This window comes from Typha latifolia, chromosome 4, assembly GCF_019914945.1.
Source record: "Typha latifolia isolate L0001 chromosome 4, TyphaL0001v2, whole genome shotgun sequence".
Taxonomy (NCBI): Eukaryota; Viridiplantae; Streptophyta; class Magnoliopsida; order Poales; family Typhaceae; genus Typha; species Typha latifolia.
Window position 1 is genome coordinate 1,356,536 of NC_133089.1, and position 14,803 is coordinate 1,371,338.

Genomic DNA, 14,803 nt, shown 5'->3' on the forward strand with positions numbered 1-14,803 from the left:
ATTAACTATTGACTGGTTTTGGGGGGGGTGTTGGCATTAAATTCATGGATTCTAATTTTAAGATCACTGGCCCTATATAGTTGTTCCTCTAGCCTAATAGATTTAAGGACTTGGATTAAGGTCATGTCTACTTCACTATGCATCAAGTCGTTTGCAAAGCTAGTCCATGGAGGAGGGAGTTTGTCTAAAAGATAACAGACCTTTAATTCTTCAGAGAATTAGGACCCCTGGCTTTCTACCATCATAAGCATCTCCTCAAATTGGTGAAGCTGCAGGACAATAGGCTTGTCATCTACCATTTTAAATCTAAGAAAAGTGGAGATATTTATGATATCATCACTGTGTCCATAGTTGGACTCTAGGGTTTGCCCATAACTCTTTGGCAGTCTCTATTTTGCAGTACACATCATATAGGAAATCCACAAGAGCACTTAGAATTGCAATCTTACAATGGTAATTGAGTTCTTCAGGAGTTTTGGTGGGCACCAAGGTAGTCTCAGAGGTTGTTGATGTAGGTTCTTCAATGGCCGACCAAAGTCCTAAGGTGGTAAGCCAAAATTTCATTTTGTTTTGCCATTTTCTAAAGCTAGAACCATCAAATTTGTTGGGTTTGAATCCTAGAGAGGAATCATCAAGGCTTGTGTTTGATTTGGAGTCCATTGGATTACTTCTGAATGTGTTCTCCAACTGTATAATAAAGTAATAAACAAGTAAATTTCAATCAACATTACATAATATATGCAGAAGAATTTTCTGACCAACAGATTAACACATTATACGCAGAAAGAGTAACTAATAATTTTTCGCAGAATTTTAAAAGAAAGTGATTAATTAGAGGGTTAAGAATCCCTAACCTGTTTAAGATCACACAATGACAAGCACGAAGTGGAAATAGAAATTAGAGGAGAGTGAGGGAGTGTTGATAATTAATTCGATCCTTGTGTCTTCATGTGGAGTAATTATAGGCAAGACTGCATTAATTGTGAATCAACGGCCATCGTAACGTTTAAATTTTCTTTTAAAATTTCTAACGTTTCAGGAAGATCGTCAGCAGCCCCCATTGCAGGAATTTCCTGCAATCCGGGGTACTTGGCTGCAAAACCATCCAGCAACTGAAGTAAAATATTATACTAAAAAAATTATGGTGCATATTTGATATCTGACACATTTCTTCAGGAAGGAACACAGGCTCATCAAAGTTACAATCGTACATAATCCCAAAAAACAAGGGTTATAGTCACCTCGCTTATATCATCAATTGAGTAAATATAATTGCAATAACAATAACCAAGGACAATGACTGTAAGTACAAGTAGTCATTAGCTGAAGAAGGGAACATGCAGGCTAGAGACAACTACAGAATAATTGAAAGATCTCCAGTAACTGTTTCAAATGATATTCAACACGGTCGTTCACATTATTTGATTTCAGCCTCACATTTTGACTAATTATTTTGATGATCTAAAGTGCTTGACACTATAGTAAGCTTACTGAGTTCCACGTCGCCCTCTGTTTCTTCTTTCACGCCATCTCTCCTTGATGTTGTTGACAGTGTATGCTGCAAGATCGCTGCTACTACTACTATCACCACTTGCTTCAAGATATTGCTTCTTTTCTGCATCAGTGGCTGCTCTTCGTAAGCGACCAACTTCAGCTAAAAGATCAGTTATCAGCATCTCAGTGGTCCTTGTGGTGATCCCTCTTAGATACCAAGAAATTGGTGGTGGAGGAACAACAGCTGGCTGAATTAGCTGATCTAGAGTAACAATAGACCCAACCCTTCCATTGCCGCGAGTGCAAGCTTCATATTCAACCAATGTCTTTGGCTTGTGAGGCAGGCATATCTGTTCATCAATGAACAAAGGTTCTACTTTCCAGCAACCTTCGAATTTTTTCATGAACCCTGATCTCCCTTGCTTGAAGCTTACCTGCAAAAAGAATATTGCTAGCGAGGTCATATAACAATATAATAACTTAAAATGAAGGTAGTTATGACTCAAAACTCTTCATGTTTCTTTCAACTAAAATTATGGACAAAACATGCTGCATAATCTTGGCATGTAAAGGCACCAATTTTATTCTTACAGTGTGATCTTTTCGGTTTTGATCAACGTAAACATGCACTGATATTGTTCCAGACCACCAAAGGAATTTCCATATGGCTGCTTGCTCCAACTCAACTACCTGCCTAAAGCCCTCATCAAGCACGACCCTTCTTGAAATCACTTCCTGGAAAAAGGTAACAGGAACACAGCTGAAGAAACAAAATTCATAGATACATGTACCAAAACTTCTATCGTCAAAATCATCAGGCCAATTGTGCAAAATTGTTCAAAGGCAGCCCAATCGCAGGATATGCAATTCACTGTAAGTAATATATATGGTTTGAGAGGTCGCCCTAAAATGTACAACTAAAAATATTCTAGGGAGCATGATGAGCTGCTCTGAAAGACAAACCACCACCCTGCAGTAGACAACTCCATCTAGAAGAATTAAAGCTATGAATCTTAAGAAAATCTTGTAAGAAAAAGAAAAGGCTCATGCATCTGAAACTAAACTGTGCTGATTAGAAATATGTGTAAGGTTGGAGAAATGCAAATATAGCCTTGTACTAACAAAATAGAACTCACCAAACAGGTAGATAGAGATGCTTTTAATTTTAGCATGTGCTCTGTACCACATGCAATCACCCATGCTTGTATGTGAAGAAAAGGACAACTCAATTTTTATAACTAAAAAGATAGGCATGACCAAATGTTCCTTCCCTTAGATTTATTTATTACAAGATAGAAAAGCTAATTATTTGCCAAGAGAATATATTTACAGTCTTCAACTGATTAGCAAATATAGATACCTTGATGTTTTTGAACACTCGCTTGTTTTCTGGGTCAACAACAATGTTATAGATTGCATCTGGAGGTAATCCAGCCTTGAATCTCACCTTCAAGTTGCAAAGAGAACCCTTTGGTACATTAACCTGAAACAAGTTCACATTGATTATCAGACATCTAATGTTTCAAAAAATTCCAATGTATAGTTGATCCACAATTTGACATAGGCCTTTTTCTTTAAGGAATCCTTCTTTTATATTTGGAAAAGAACAGGACGAATAGGTTGACTTCTATTAGAGAAAATTACAAACCAAAGATCCAGCAAGATTATGGATTTGATTTCTCATAGAAAAGGAATTCCTGGCAATTAAGTATAAACCTTGATTTCTGCGGGCTCATCAAACCAATTAGAGTTGTTTTTCCAAGCTTGAAGCTGCTTATCCAAGTTAACCTCACAACCCATGCATTGTTGTTCCTCTGACAGCACCAATGGTTTTTGAGTACCAGGGATATGGCCCTTTTTAAGCAAATGCTTAAAATGTATCTGGAGAGAGAATAACTCAACTTGTATCAGCTTGTCATGAAACCAAATGAGTTCTTTTCGTTACAATGGTAATGAAACTCAAAATTTAAAGGACTAACCTTCAGAGAATTCTGAAGTTTTTGAGGCACTTGCACAAGAAAATCAAGTGCTGGATTAAGTGTTAGTGGGCCACCATTTATCTTGGGAACATGGGTATCAAAACTTGAATTTGCTTTATTTCTTTCCATTAAAACCAGAATTACATCACTGGGCTTCTGAATCAACTTATTGTACCTCAGTTAGCACCTGAAACAAAGATTTATCTTTCAAATTGTCAGAATGTAAACAATAAATGAGATACAAAAAATCCTTGCCTTTGTTCAACTAGCACAAAAAATAGGCTATTTGACATTGCAAAGTTTCACTAACCTAGCCATAGTAAGTAATGGAATAAAGTTTAAGGATTTGCTCCTTCAATATATGACAGATTAACATTGCATTTCCCTGAGAAGGTGGAAACTGAAGCAACAATGCACCAGGACTAGAATTTTCAAAAAAAGCAAAAGCATCTACAATCTATTTTACCACAAGTTTTAGGCATTTGATGCTGATTAAATACAATCAGGATCAGGACTTCCAAGCACAAATAGAAAATGTCTCTGTGATTGGATGCTTCAGGCCATATAGTCATGTTCATGAGTACCACAGCGATACGAAAAACTTATCTAAAATTAGGATTTACAAGTGAAATTTATCGCTATGCAACAAGAAATGTCGCTGCCCTTGAAGCTTGAGTAAACCTCTAGAAGCTACAATTGAGCAAGATGTATGTCGGCAGGTTATGGAGTACCAAGACAAGAACTAAATCTAATCAAAAGATTTATTGAACGCTATCAAAAACATTGAGACGAGAAAAACCCATCTGAAATCAATTGAAATCGCGCAAAGATCAACTCATTTAGCAAATATCGCACTAAAAGCCGTTCAAATAAGAGGAAAGAATTATACACCAATTTCAAAGACAAAAACAACACCAAAACTAGCGAAATCTAGTGGAAACATGTAAGAGATCTCAACCCCAGCATCGAGTAGTTACCAATTTGGAGAAGGGCAAAGTATCTTCTCTGAAAGTGCTTTCGGTGACGTCTGGGGAAATTGGAAACGAAAGAGTCGAATTCTTATTTTGAGCCACCGGTCGAGAGTCGTATCTACTAAAATTTTTAACGGGATTTTTACACAATTGCCACTAAATGTTTTTATCATCGAAAATCTTTCTCCTCTTTTAAAAATATCATCTATTTAACTAACAATAATAAAAACTAAACATCAAATTTATAAATAGTATTTTGCCATTGCATAATAAGTTTTTTAAAATAGTTATAAAGCTATTCAATATTTTACTCGATATTACATTACAATAAAAATATCTTCTTTTTTATAACACAAATATTACTAGTTCAGGGACCTCTTATATGGTTCAGTAACCAAACATCTTGTTATTTTTTTTATATCTAACTAAATTTACTCCTCAAAAAATTAAGACTAACAAATCGAGTTCGGAACTTAGCCACAAACCAAACAAGATCACATTATTCCGAAATTTTTTTTTAAAGATAATTATGATATTTTAAAAAACTTAATGATAAATTAATTTTTTGAAAATTTTCAGTAACAATTATGTTAAAAAAAAAATTTACTTTATTGACTCCTATTACATGAAAGAAATAAAATACTTAGGGACCATTGGGCCACATTTAGTTTAAATCCTAGCCCGACTTGGTCTGACATAGAGACATTAGGCCAAGGCCAATTAAAGCCTTTAGCAGTAAATTCTAGCGGATTCCTAACCAGGTACGTAGTCATAGCTCATGGCCCAGTCGGCCCAGAAAAAAGAGCAACTGTACCTTAAATTTTATTTATTTTTATCATTCAAGAGCGGTTGGGCTACCATTAATTACCAAACAATTCTATCCATAATAATTGTTTGAAATTTGATTCGATCCTGCAACCTATTTGGTAGCAGAGAATAGTACCTATCAACTCAATTTTGTGCAATCAGGACATTACCCAACACTGTGTATAAGACTAATGTGAACCATTTTTACAACTCATGGCAAGGTAAACACACAGGAGGATAGATCTTGGTAGTAGATTTGTTACATAGGCACTGTTCAAGGAAAAGGAGGAGAAATCTTGATCGTAGATTTGTTACATTGTCCACATTTTGCCTCTCTCTTTTTCTTCTTGTCATTCCACAACTTGGGTAGACAATATACATAGAGTTCGTGTTAATTTATCATGCTTCTGGTGTGGTTCCTGTTCACTGTTTGCATGGTTTGTTCATCTGCCTTTGTTTCAATGTGTGTATATAAAGGTTGATGTATTTTGGGTTTTATATATTATTCTTTACAAGGTTGTTATTGTCGTTGTATATGAACTAGGAAGTTGCATGCCAATATTGACACCCATGATATGTCGCAACACACTTTACTTATGAAACAAACATCTATCACGACAAGCTATTTATCGGCTATGGTTTATGGACACCAGCTTCTCTATCCATAAACTGATTGACAGTTCCAAGTACCTCTCTCTACCTGACATCTTTCATGGGGTACTGTTGCCATTTTGAAGTAATTTATATATTCAAAATCGAGATGGCATTACCTTCAACTAGTCTCTAATAAGCTTCCAGAAAAAAAGAAATTAAATCGTCAAGATGGTAATCTATGTGAGTGATGTAATATTAGGAGGGTTAATGGGTTGTTGTACAAGCATTGGATACGTAGATATCAAAGTCCATTAGTGCAGTCGTCGCCGCATAGAATCTGCTCGTCCATTGTAGAAAGGTTTTAAATTCTAAGTCCTCCGCCCGCCTCTATCTATGTCAATACTTATATCACCAAACCCCTTCTCCCCTCGTTATAGAGATAGATATTATAATTAACAAGGATATATAATTTATTTTGTCTCTTCTTCCTCTTCCCCTTCCTCGTCCTCGTCTCTCTCTTCATGGATCTCCACGTCTTCTTCCTCCCATTCCTTGCCCCAGGCCACATGATCCCCATGGTCGACCTCGCCTGTCTCTTGGCCGGCCGCGGCGTCAAGTCCACCGTCGTCACGACAGCCGCCAACATCCCCTTAATCCGACCCACCATCCAACTCACCAACTCCTCTCTTCCTTCCCGTTTCCATCCAATCCAAATCCTGCTCCTCCCTTTCCCTTCCTCCGAGTCCGGCATCCCTGAAGGGCAAGAAAACCTCCTCGCCTTCCCTGCGCCGACTATCACCCCGGAGATCGACTACGCCATCGACCTCCTCCAGGAGCCCTTCTCCGCTCTGCTCTACGACCACCGCCCCGACTGCGTCGTCTCCGACATCTTCTACACGTGGTCGGCCGCCGCCGCCCACGCGCTGGACATTCCCCGCCTCGTCTTCCACGGCACCGGATTCTTCCCCTGCGCCGTCACCACCGTCATCGGAATCACGAACCCCCATTTGGGCCTCACGTGCGATGACGAGCCCTTTGTCGTGCCCGGGCTGCCCCATCGCGTCGAGCTCACGAAGGCACAGCTCCCAGACTTCTTCTCGACGCGAATCGATCAGTTGGTCCGGATGCACGACTCAAACGGGAAGAGCGATGGGATGGTGATGAATAGCTTCTACGACATGGAACCCGACTACGTCGACTTGCTCAAGGGGGCCTACGAGGAAGACGAGGTGTGGCACGTGGGTCCCCTATCTCTGCGCAATAAGGACGCCACCGAGAAAGCGATACGCGGCAACACGGCCTCCATTAACGCCCACGAGTGCTTAAATTGGTTGGACACAAAGAAAGCCAGATCGGTAATCTACGTTTGTTTCGGGAGCTTAGGCCGATTCGCCCCGGCCCAATTGAAGGAGATCGCGTTGGGACTGGAAGCTTCGCAGCACCTGTTTGTTTGGGTGGTAAAATATGACAAACATTTAGTGGGTGTTTTACCTGACGGGTTCGAGAGCAGGATGGCGAGAGATGGGAAGGGATTCGTCATCAACGGCTGGGCTCCGCAGCTACTCATCTTGAACCACGAGGCCATCGGGGGGTTCGTGACGCACTGCGGCTGGAACTCGTGCTTGGAGGCGGCGAGTTCCGGGGTGCCGATGGTGACGTGGCCCCTCTTCGCCGAGCAGTTCGTGAACGAGAGGTTGGTGGTGCAGGTGCTTAGGATCGGGGTCTCGGTCGGGGTGAGGAGATGTAGTGAGAGGGAGGAGGAGAGAGAGGTGGTGGATAGAGACCAGCTGGAGAAAGCGGTGAAGGCCTTAATGGGAGGTGGAAAAGAAGCGGAGGAGAGGAGGAAGAGGGCACGAGAGCTCAGGGTGAAGGCGATGAGGGCGGTGGAGGAAGGTGGCTCGTCATACAATGGGGTCAGTCATTTGATCGAACACCTGGTTGGTCTTAGAGCTGCACGGGTCGGGTCGGGTCGGGTAGCTTGAGTAATGACTAATGGGGTACTCTGAAAAGCTTCCCAAAAAATACTATTAGGAAAGTATTAGAGGAAAAAGAAGTGCCATCCCTATGCATGCTTGTGTTTGGGAGAGAAGCCTATGTTGTTTTTGGTCTGTGTAATTAATTAAAGTTATTACAAGAATAACTCTCAGATTCTAGCTATTACTTAATTCGATAAGAAATTCAACTTTGATATCTCGATTATCAAGCAGCAAGCGTCTCCTTGTCTAAGTTTTAGCAATCTCGGAGGAATGAGCGACCAAAATCCTCTGGTCTCCTCCCAATGGAAGAAAACCTGGTAACTTGGTTGGGTGCAAAAACAAGGCCAGGTTGCCACTTGTGAAGAGTAAAGTGAGAGAATTACTTTCATAAACTATCCAAAAGCATAAATACAAATTGCTATAGAGTAAATGGGTGTTTTGTTGTTAAAAAATAAGAGAAGAAAATATCAATTCAATATTTTTTTTTATATTTACTAATATTTTACCTTAAAAAATATCAATCCAATTAACTATCACTCAATTATTGTCTCCCTTTTTTTTTCCTTTGTCTTCTCTCCTCTCCTCTGTGCTCTCTTCATCCATCTAATATAAATATTATTTTAGTCATTTGTTAAAATATATATAATTTTTATGTCATATTAAGGGTAATAATTACATCAATTATATCCGTTTATAATCTAAACCATTATACATTTTCTTATATAATTTTTTAAGAAAATAAGTATAAATAAACTAATAAGGAAGTTATTAGGAAATGAATACCTCCTAAGTGTATCCATCCATGCGTGTCATGAAACTGTTGTTTTTTAGAGGTATATTGGGAAAAAGTGCTGCAGAGCGTAGCAACAGAAGATTTGCTCCAATATAGTGTTGCAGAGCATAGCAACAGAAGATTTGCTCCAATAGAGAAGAGTTAAATTGCAGTGTTGTTCCTCCGCCTGCAACCATTCCAACCCAAGCATCTCTCAAACATACCTCCATGGATCTTCATGTCTTCTTCCTTCCTTTCCTCGCTCCCGGCCACATGATCCCCATTGTCGACCTCGCTCGCCTCTTGGCCGACCGCGGTGTCAAGTCCACCGTCGTCACCACCGCAGGAAACCTCGCCTTAATCCAACCAACCATTGATCTCTTCAACTCCTCTCTCCCTTCTCATTTCCACCCAATCCAAATTCTCCTCCTACCCTTCCCTTTCTCCGAGTCCAACCTCCCCCAAGGCCAAGAGAACCTTGCCGCCTTCCCCACCCCAGGTCTCACCCAAGAATTCAACTCCGCCATCGACCTCCTTGTGGACTCCTTCTCTAACCTCCTTTACACCCACCGCCCCGATTGCATTATCTCCGACGTTTTATTCACCTGGTCGGCCGACGCCGCGCACGTGCACGGCGTCCCTCGCCTCGTCTTCCACGGCACGGGATTCTTTTCCTGCGCCGTCTCCACCGCCGTCCTAACTGCGAGGCCCCACGTGGGTCTCGCGTGCGACGACGAGCCCTTTGTTGTGCCCCAGCTGCCCCACCGCGTCGAGCTCACTCGAGCGCAGCTACCCGACTTCTTCTCGTCTCGCAGCGCACACTTGGCCAGGATAAATGAATCCATTGCGAAAAGCGACGGCATTGTGATGAATAGCTTCTACGAGATGGAACGCGATTACGTCGAGTTCTTCAAGGAGGCGTGGGAGGACAAGATGTGGCACGTGGGCCCCGTGTCTCTGCGTAACAAAGACATCATCGAGAAGGAGATACGAGGCAACACGGCTTCCATTAGCACCCACGAGTGCCTAAGTTGGTTGGATGCGAAGAAACCCAAGTCAATAATCTACGTCTGTTTCGGAAGCTTAGGCCGATTCACCTCAGCCCAACTAAAGGAAATCGCATTGGGACTCGAAGCTTCTAAATACCCGTTTATTTGGGTGGTGAAATATAACGAACATTTGGCGGACATCTTACCTGAGGGATTCGAGAGCAGAGTGGCCAGAGAAGGTAAGGGCCTCATCATCAACGGCTGGGCTCCGCAACTGCTCATACTGAACCACAAGGCCGTCGGAGGATTCGTCACGCACTGTGGGTGGAACTCGTGCTTGGAGGCGGTGAGCTCCGGGGTGCCGATGGTGACGTGGCCGCTCTTTGCTGAACAGTTAATGAACGAGAGGTTGCTCGTGGAGGTGATCAGAGTTGGGGTCCCGGTCGGGGTGAGGAGATGTAGTAACATGGAGGAGGACAGGACGATGGTGGGGAGAGAGGAGTTGGAGAAGGCAGTGGTGGAGTTGATGGGAGAAGGGGAGGAAGCGAAGGAGAGGAGGAAGAGGGCACGAGAGCTCGCGGAGAAGGCGAAGAGGGCGGTGGAGGAAGGCGGCTCATCTTATAATGAGGTCAGTCGTTTGATCGAACATCTGGTGGGCCTTAAAGCTGCTCGGTTCGGTTCGGGTAGCGTCGGAGGGGGTCCGAAATTAAGAGAAAATAGTTTTAAAAATAATCTGCCTGATAATATAAGTTAAATGGGAAAGGAGTAAAGTAGCAATATGGAATAATGTTATAATTGTTCAATGCCCTATGATTTATATCTCCACCTTTTTTTTTTAATCTACATGTGTCGAATCCCAAGAGGGTCGTTATCACTTCAACCTTAAAATAGCTTCCATGGGCTTTGCATTTTAATACCTTTCATGGGCTTTGCAAAGTAGGGAGGTCTATGTTGCACAAAGATTAAAAAAAAATGTTGGTGAAAGGCGAGGAACAGTGAAAGCAATCCTCAACCACTCACAACACGATACAGTACAATACCAATGCATAAAAATAATACAATGTTAACAAAGCATTCGAACAAAATTGGATCTGTCCGTTAGAACACATCTTCTAATTTGAGACAAACTTTAATATTGCCAACGACTAATAATTCCTTTCAGACTAGGTCCAATTCCAATTGATCATCATATATGATTGTAATATACTAAAAAGTATAGCAAAATTAAGCGAGAACTAAAGCTATGAAACTAATTTAGACACAGATATCCCAATCCAAAAATCAGATTAATAGAGGAAAAAAAAAAGTTTTCACATGCAAGGAAGTGAAAATAAGCAACTTACCATCCTCACCTTGCAATTGTTTCTCTATCTTTAAAGCATTGGAAAGAAAAGGGAGAGTATTCGTTCATCGACGACTTATAGGTTATAGCCGATCACCAACTTCGTGATAGCTTATTAGCTATTGAATTACGGTTCGTTTTTATGATAAGATATCAAACACGTGGAACAAGTCATGGTTATAAGAATTATCAGCTTTTTTATCTCCTAATAATTAACGGAGAAAATATAATTTACACACTTTTGGTTGGACCAAATTTTAAAGTGTCTTATTGAATATTTATTGTATCACTTTTCTTGTGCTGTTTGGTGTGAGTTTATGGAGTCTTTGAACCAGTTCAAAAACTCCTAACTTATTTCAATAACTAAATATTTTATATTTAATTAAATTAATTATTAAAAAACTAGACTAATTAATCAAGTTCAAACTCAACGACAAATCAAACAAAACAAGGCTTTCCGATAAGTTGTTTAGCTAGCTAAACAGATGCCAAGTGAACAAAAGAAACTTCCACTGAAATGGTGATGTTTACGTAGACATGATCATCAGGCTGATCGGGCTGGGCCATTTAATCATGTCTATATTCACGAAAATACAAGAAAAAACAAGGAAAGGTAAAAGTTACACACGAGTGGAAAATAATACAACCTAGCCTAAAATAGAAGAGGACAAAAATATATATATATATATATAATAGCATGACGTGATTTATTAGAGACTAATCACACATTCTAGTGTGTAATTTGGATCACAAAGTGGAAGAATTCAGGGATCAACCAATCCGTTAACACGATGTACTCGAGCAGCTCTGAGACCCAACAAATGTTCGATTAAACGACTGATCTCGTTATAAGACGAGCCCCCTTCTTCCACCGCCCTCCTCGCCTTCTCTCTGAGCTCTCGTGCCCTCTTCCTCCTCTCCTCCGCTTCCTCTCCGTCTCCCATCAACTCCACCACCGCCTTCTCCACCTCCTCTCTCCCCACCACCGTCCTCTCCTCCTCCCTTTCACTACACCTCGTCACCCCAACCGAGACCCCAACCTTGAGCACATCCACCAGCAACTTCGCGTTAAAGCACTGTTCGGCGAAGAGCGGCCACGCCACCATCGGCACCCCGGAGCTCGCTCCCTCCAAGGACGAGTTCCATCCGCAGTGCGTCACGAATCCACCGATCGCCTCGTGATTCAATATGAGCAGCTGCGGGGCCCAGCCGTTGATCACGAGGCCCTTCCCTTCGCTCGCCGCTCTGCTCATGAACCCTTCAGGTAAGATGTCCACCAACTGTTTGTTATATTTTTCAACCCAAATAAACGCATACTTGGAAGCTTCAAGCCCCAACGCGATCTCCCTCAATTGGGCCGGGGGGAATCGGCCTAAGCTACCGAAACAAACGTAGATGACCGACCTCGGCTTCTTGGTATCCAACCAGTTTAAGCACTCGTGGGTACTAATGGAGGCTTCGTTTCCTCTCACCGCCTTGTCGGTGTCGTCTCGATTGTGGAGAGACACGGGACCGACGAGCCACAGCTTGATGAGCCCTGAGTTCTTGCCTAGATCGATGTAGTCGCCCTCCATGTCGTAGAAGCTATTCATCACCACACCGTCGCTTTCGGTATAGGCCCTGATCATGCCCCCCGTGGAGTGGCTTGGCCTAGTTATGTAGCCTGGTAGCTGCGCCCTCGTCATCTCGATCCGGTGAGGCAGCCCAGGCACAACAAATGGCTCTTCGTCATCGAAGGCGTCGAGCTTGAGGGACTTCATTACGCCGGCGACGGCGGTGAAAAAGAAGCTAGAGCCATGGAAGATAAATACTGGTATTCCGTGCTCGTGTCCGACGTCGACCGACCAAGAGTAGAAGATGTCAGAGATCAAACAGTCCGGGTGGTGGTCTCGGAGGAGAAGCTTAAATGGGGAAGAGAGCATGTCGATGGCGGTGTCGAACTCCTGGGTGATGGCCGGGGTGGCGAAGTAGAGGAGGTTTTCTTGGCCTTGGGGGAGGTTGGACTCGGAGGAGGGGAAGGGGAGGAGGAGGATTTGGATTGGATGGAAACGGGAAGAGAGAGAGGAGTTGAAGAGATCAGTGGTGGGTTGGATTAAGGGGAGGTTAGCGGCGGTGGTGACGATGGTGGCCTTGACGCCACGGCGGGCGAAGAGGCGGGCGAGGTCGACCATGGGGATCATGTGGCCGGGGGTGAGGAAGGGGAGGAAGAAGACTTGGAGATCCATGGTAGAAGTGAAACTAGAGCACGAAGAAGATCCTTCTTCTTCTTCTTCTTCTTCGTGGTTTTCTTAACAATTGGTGACCAATTTTCTATTCTGACGCCTTCTTAAATCTGTGGTGCCCTGTGAAATAAATGGTTGTACGAGTGTCCACCAAGACTGTCATTCTACATTTATTGCTCTAGGAATGGAGAGTAGATCTGAGATCTATATAGGTTTTATCTTACTCTTATTGCAAGAGAAGATATATTAAATTTTGGCCCACGGTCAACTCTTAAAACAATTTTCTAATTTTTAATATTTAAAAAAGTTAATATCAGTATAAATTAATATATTGTTTAGTTGAATACTACGGATCAACAAGTACCGAGAGTAAGTCGATTATAATATTCTTTCAAACACGTTTTTTGAGTCATGGAATCTTGATTTTGACTATACTTCCAACTACTGTACTGCGGTTTTATAATTTATAGTATTTTTGTGATTTACTTGTTTCGCTGTGGATAGAAGATTTCAATGGATAAAAGATGATGCTTTATTTAATATTTAGTTGAAAAAATATAGTGGGTATTTTATAAGAGCAACTTCAATCGGGCTCCAAAATTTAAATTTAGAGCCGATTGAGCTCCAAATTTAAATTTGGAGCCCGGTTGAGCTCCAATGGAGCTTTAAAGCTAGCTCCAAATTAGAAGCTAATAATAGTGGGACTTTTTAAAATACCAAAATTACCTAATAATTATTATATTTAATAATTTTAATTTTATTTATATTTTTTATTAAATAATTTAGTTTGTTAAATTGAGTATATAATTAGTTTTACTAATCAATTTTTAACAAATATAATACCATTAGAAATGTCTCATCGAGACCTTAAAAATAAGTCTAATATTAAAATATTTTTAAGTTAATTTAAATTTTAAATTTTAAATTTTAAATTTTTTATTATTTATAAAAATGAGTTTAATAAATTATGTGTCATAAAATATAATTACTCAAAATTATTCTCAATGTAAATATTCAATATTAAAATACATTAGATATAAAATAAATTAAATATGAAATACATTAAAAATAAAAACCAGAACCGAAATCGGTGGCTACGAAGATAACTTACCAGAATATTAAATATCTATTATTTTTATTATATTTGGTTAATTTCTGCTTATTTTATGTAATGTAATTTTAATATTTTTAGTTAATGACATGTAATGCTTATTTCGATATTTATTTCGTATAATATAATTTCGATACGTTTAATTAAAAAATTAGTAATTTAAAATACTTCTGAAACTATTAAATATTAGTCTTATTTTAAAGATCTCGATAAGAGTTTTCTAACAATATATTTTTTATTAAAAAATAATAACATTAAGGTAACCTATTAAGTAATTTAAAATAATTAATATAATAATATATATTATATTATTATTTTAATATATATAGAGCCAAGTGCCTTGCTCCATTTTTTGGCTCCAAATATGGAGCAACCTATGGAGATGCTCTAAAAATATAAAATAAAAATTAGTATAAATTTATCATTTTATTACATACAAAAATCACATTTATATTATAAAATATAGTAATACAATATTAGTAAATATATTATAGTATGATATCACTGTGACATTCAACATGTATTAGAAGAAGGTCGTGGATTTTT

The 14,803-nt window shown here is 40.2% G+C and overlaps 3 protein-coding genes across 3 annotated transcripts; 1 reads left to right on the forward strand and 2 right to left on the reverse strand.

Annotated features, from left to right (window-relative positions):
* Positions 1-1,212: 1,212 nt before the first annotated feature.
* LOC140787656 (uncharacterized) lies at positions 1,213-4,582 on the reverse strand. The gene is made up of 6 exons (XM_073136698.1): positions 4,451-4,582; positions 3,474-3,660; positions 3,211-3,375; positions 2,855-2,977; positions 2,086-2,229; positions 1,213-1,928 (listed from the first exon to the last, which is right to left on the reverse strand). The coding sequence occupies exons 2-6, from the start codon at positions 3,600-3,602 to the stop codon at positions 1,488-1,490; spliced, it is 1,002 nt and encodes a 333-aa protein (XP_072992799.1). The 5' UTR covers positions 3,603-3,660; positions 4,451-4,582; the 3' UTR covers positions 1,213-1,487.
* Positions 4,583-6,319: 1,737 nt separating this feature from the next.
* Positions 6,320-11,274, forward strand: LOC140787595 (uncharacterized). The gene is made up of 4 exons (XM_073136599.1): positions 6,320-7,818; positions 8,053-8,138; positions 8,767-10,210; positions 11,260-11,274. The coding sequence occupies exons 1-4, from the start codon at positions 6,367-6,369 to the stop codon at positions 11,272-11,274; spliced, it is 2,997 nt and encodes a 998-aa protein (XP_072992700.1). The 5' UTR covers positions 6,320-6,366.
* A 143-nt stretch (positions 11,275-11,417) lies between these two features.
* LOC140785641 (probable UDP-glucosyl transferase 73B6) lies at positions 11,418-13,326 on the reverse strand. Its single transcript, XM_073133586.1, has one exon. It carries the CDS (start codon positions 13,147-13,149, stop codon positions 11,689-11,691), a length of 1,461 nt encoding a protein of 486 aa, XP_072989687.1. The 5' UTR covers positions 13,150-13,326; the 3' UTR covers positions 11,418-11,688.
* Between the last annotated feature and the right edge of the window lie 1,477 nt (positions 13,327-14,803).

What these genes read in the sequence shown, in the direction of transcription:
- LOC140785641 (XM_073133586.1), bottom strand. Translation starts at nt 13,149, where the DNA reads ATGGATCTCCAAGTCTTCTTCCTCCCCTTCCTCACCCCCGGCCACATG.
- LOC140787595 (XM_073136599.1), top strand. Translation starts at nt 6,367, where the DNA reads ATGGATCTCCACGTCTTCTTCCTCCCATTCCTTGCCCCAGGCCACATG. An exon ending in CACGGGTCGGGTCGGGTCGG is followed by an intron (nt 7,819 to 8,052) that starts GTAGCTTGAGTA and finishes ATTATCAAGCAG; the next exon opens with CAAGCGTCTCCTTGTCTAAG. An exon ending in TCCCAATGGAAGAAAACCTG is followed by an intron (nt 8,139 to 8,766) that starts GTAACTTGGTTG and finishes GTTAAATTGCAG; the next exon opens with TGTTGTTCCTCCGCCTGCAA.
- LOC140787656 (XM_073136698.1), bottom strand. Translation starts at nt 3,602, where the DNA reads ATGGAAAGAAATAAAGCAAATTCAAGTTTTGATACCCATGTTCCCAAG. An exon ending in AACTTCAGAATTCTCTGAAG is followed by an intron (nt 3,376 to 3,473) that starts GTTAGTCCTTTA and finishes TTCTCTCTCCAG; the next exon opens with ATACATTTTAAGCATTTGCT. An exon ending in ATGAGCCCGCAGAAATCAAG is followed by an intron (nt 2,978 to 3,210) that starts GTTTATACTTAA and finishes AACTTGTTTCAG; the next exon opens with GTTAATGTACCAAAGGGTTC.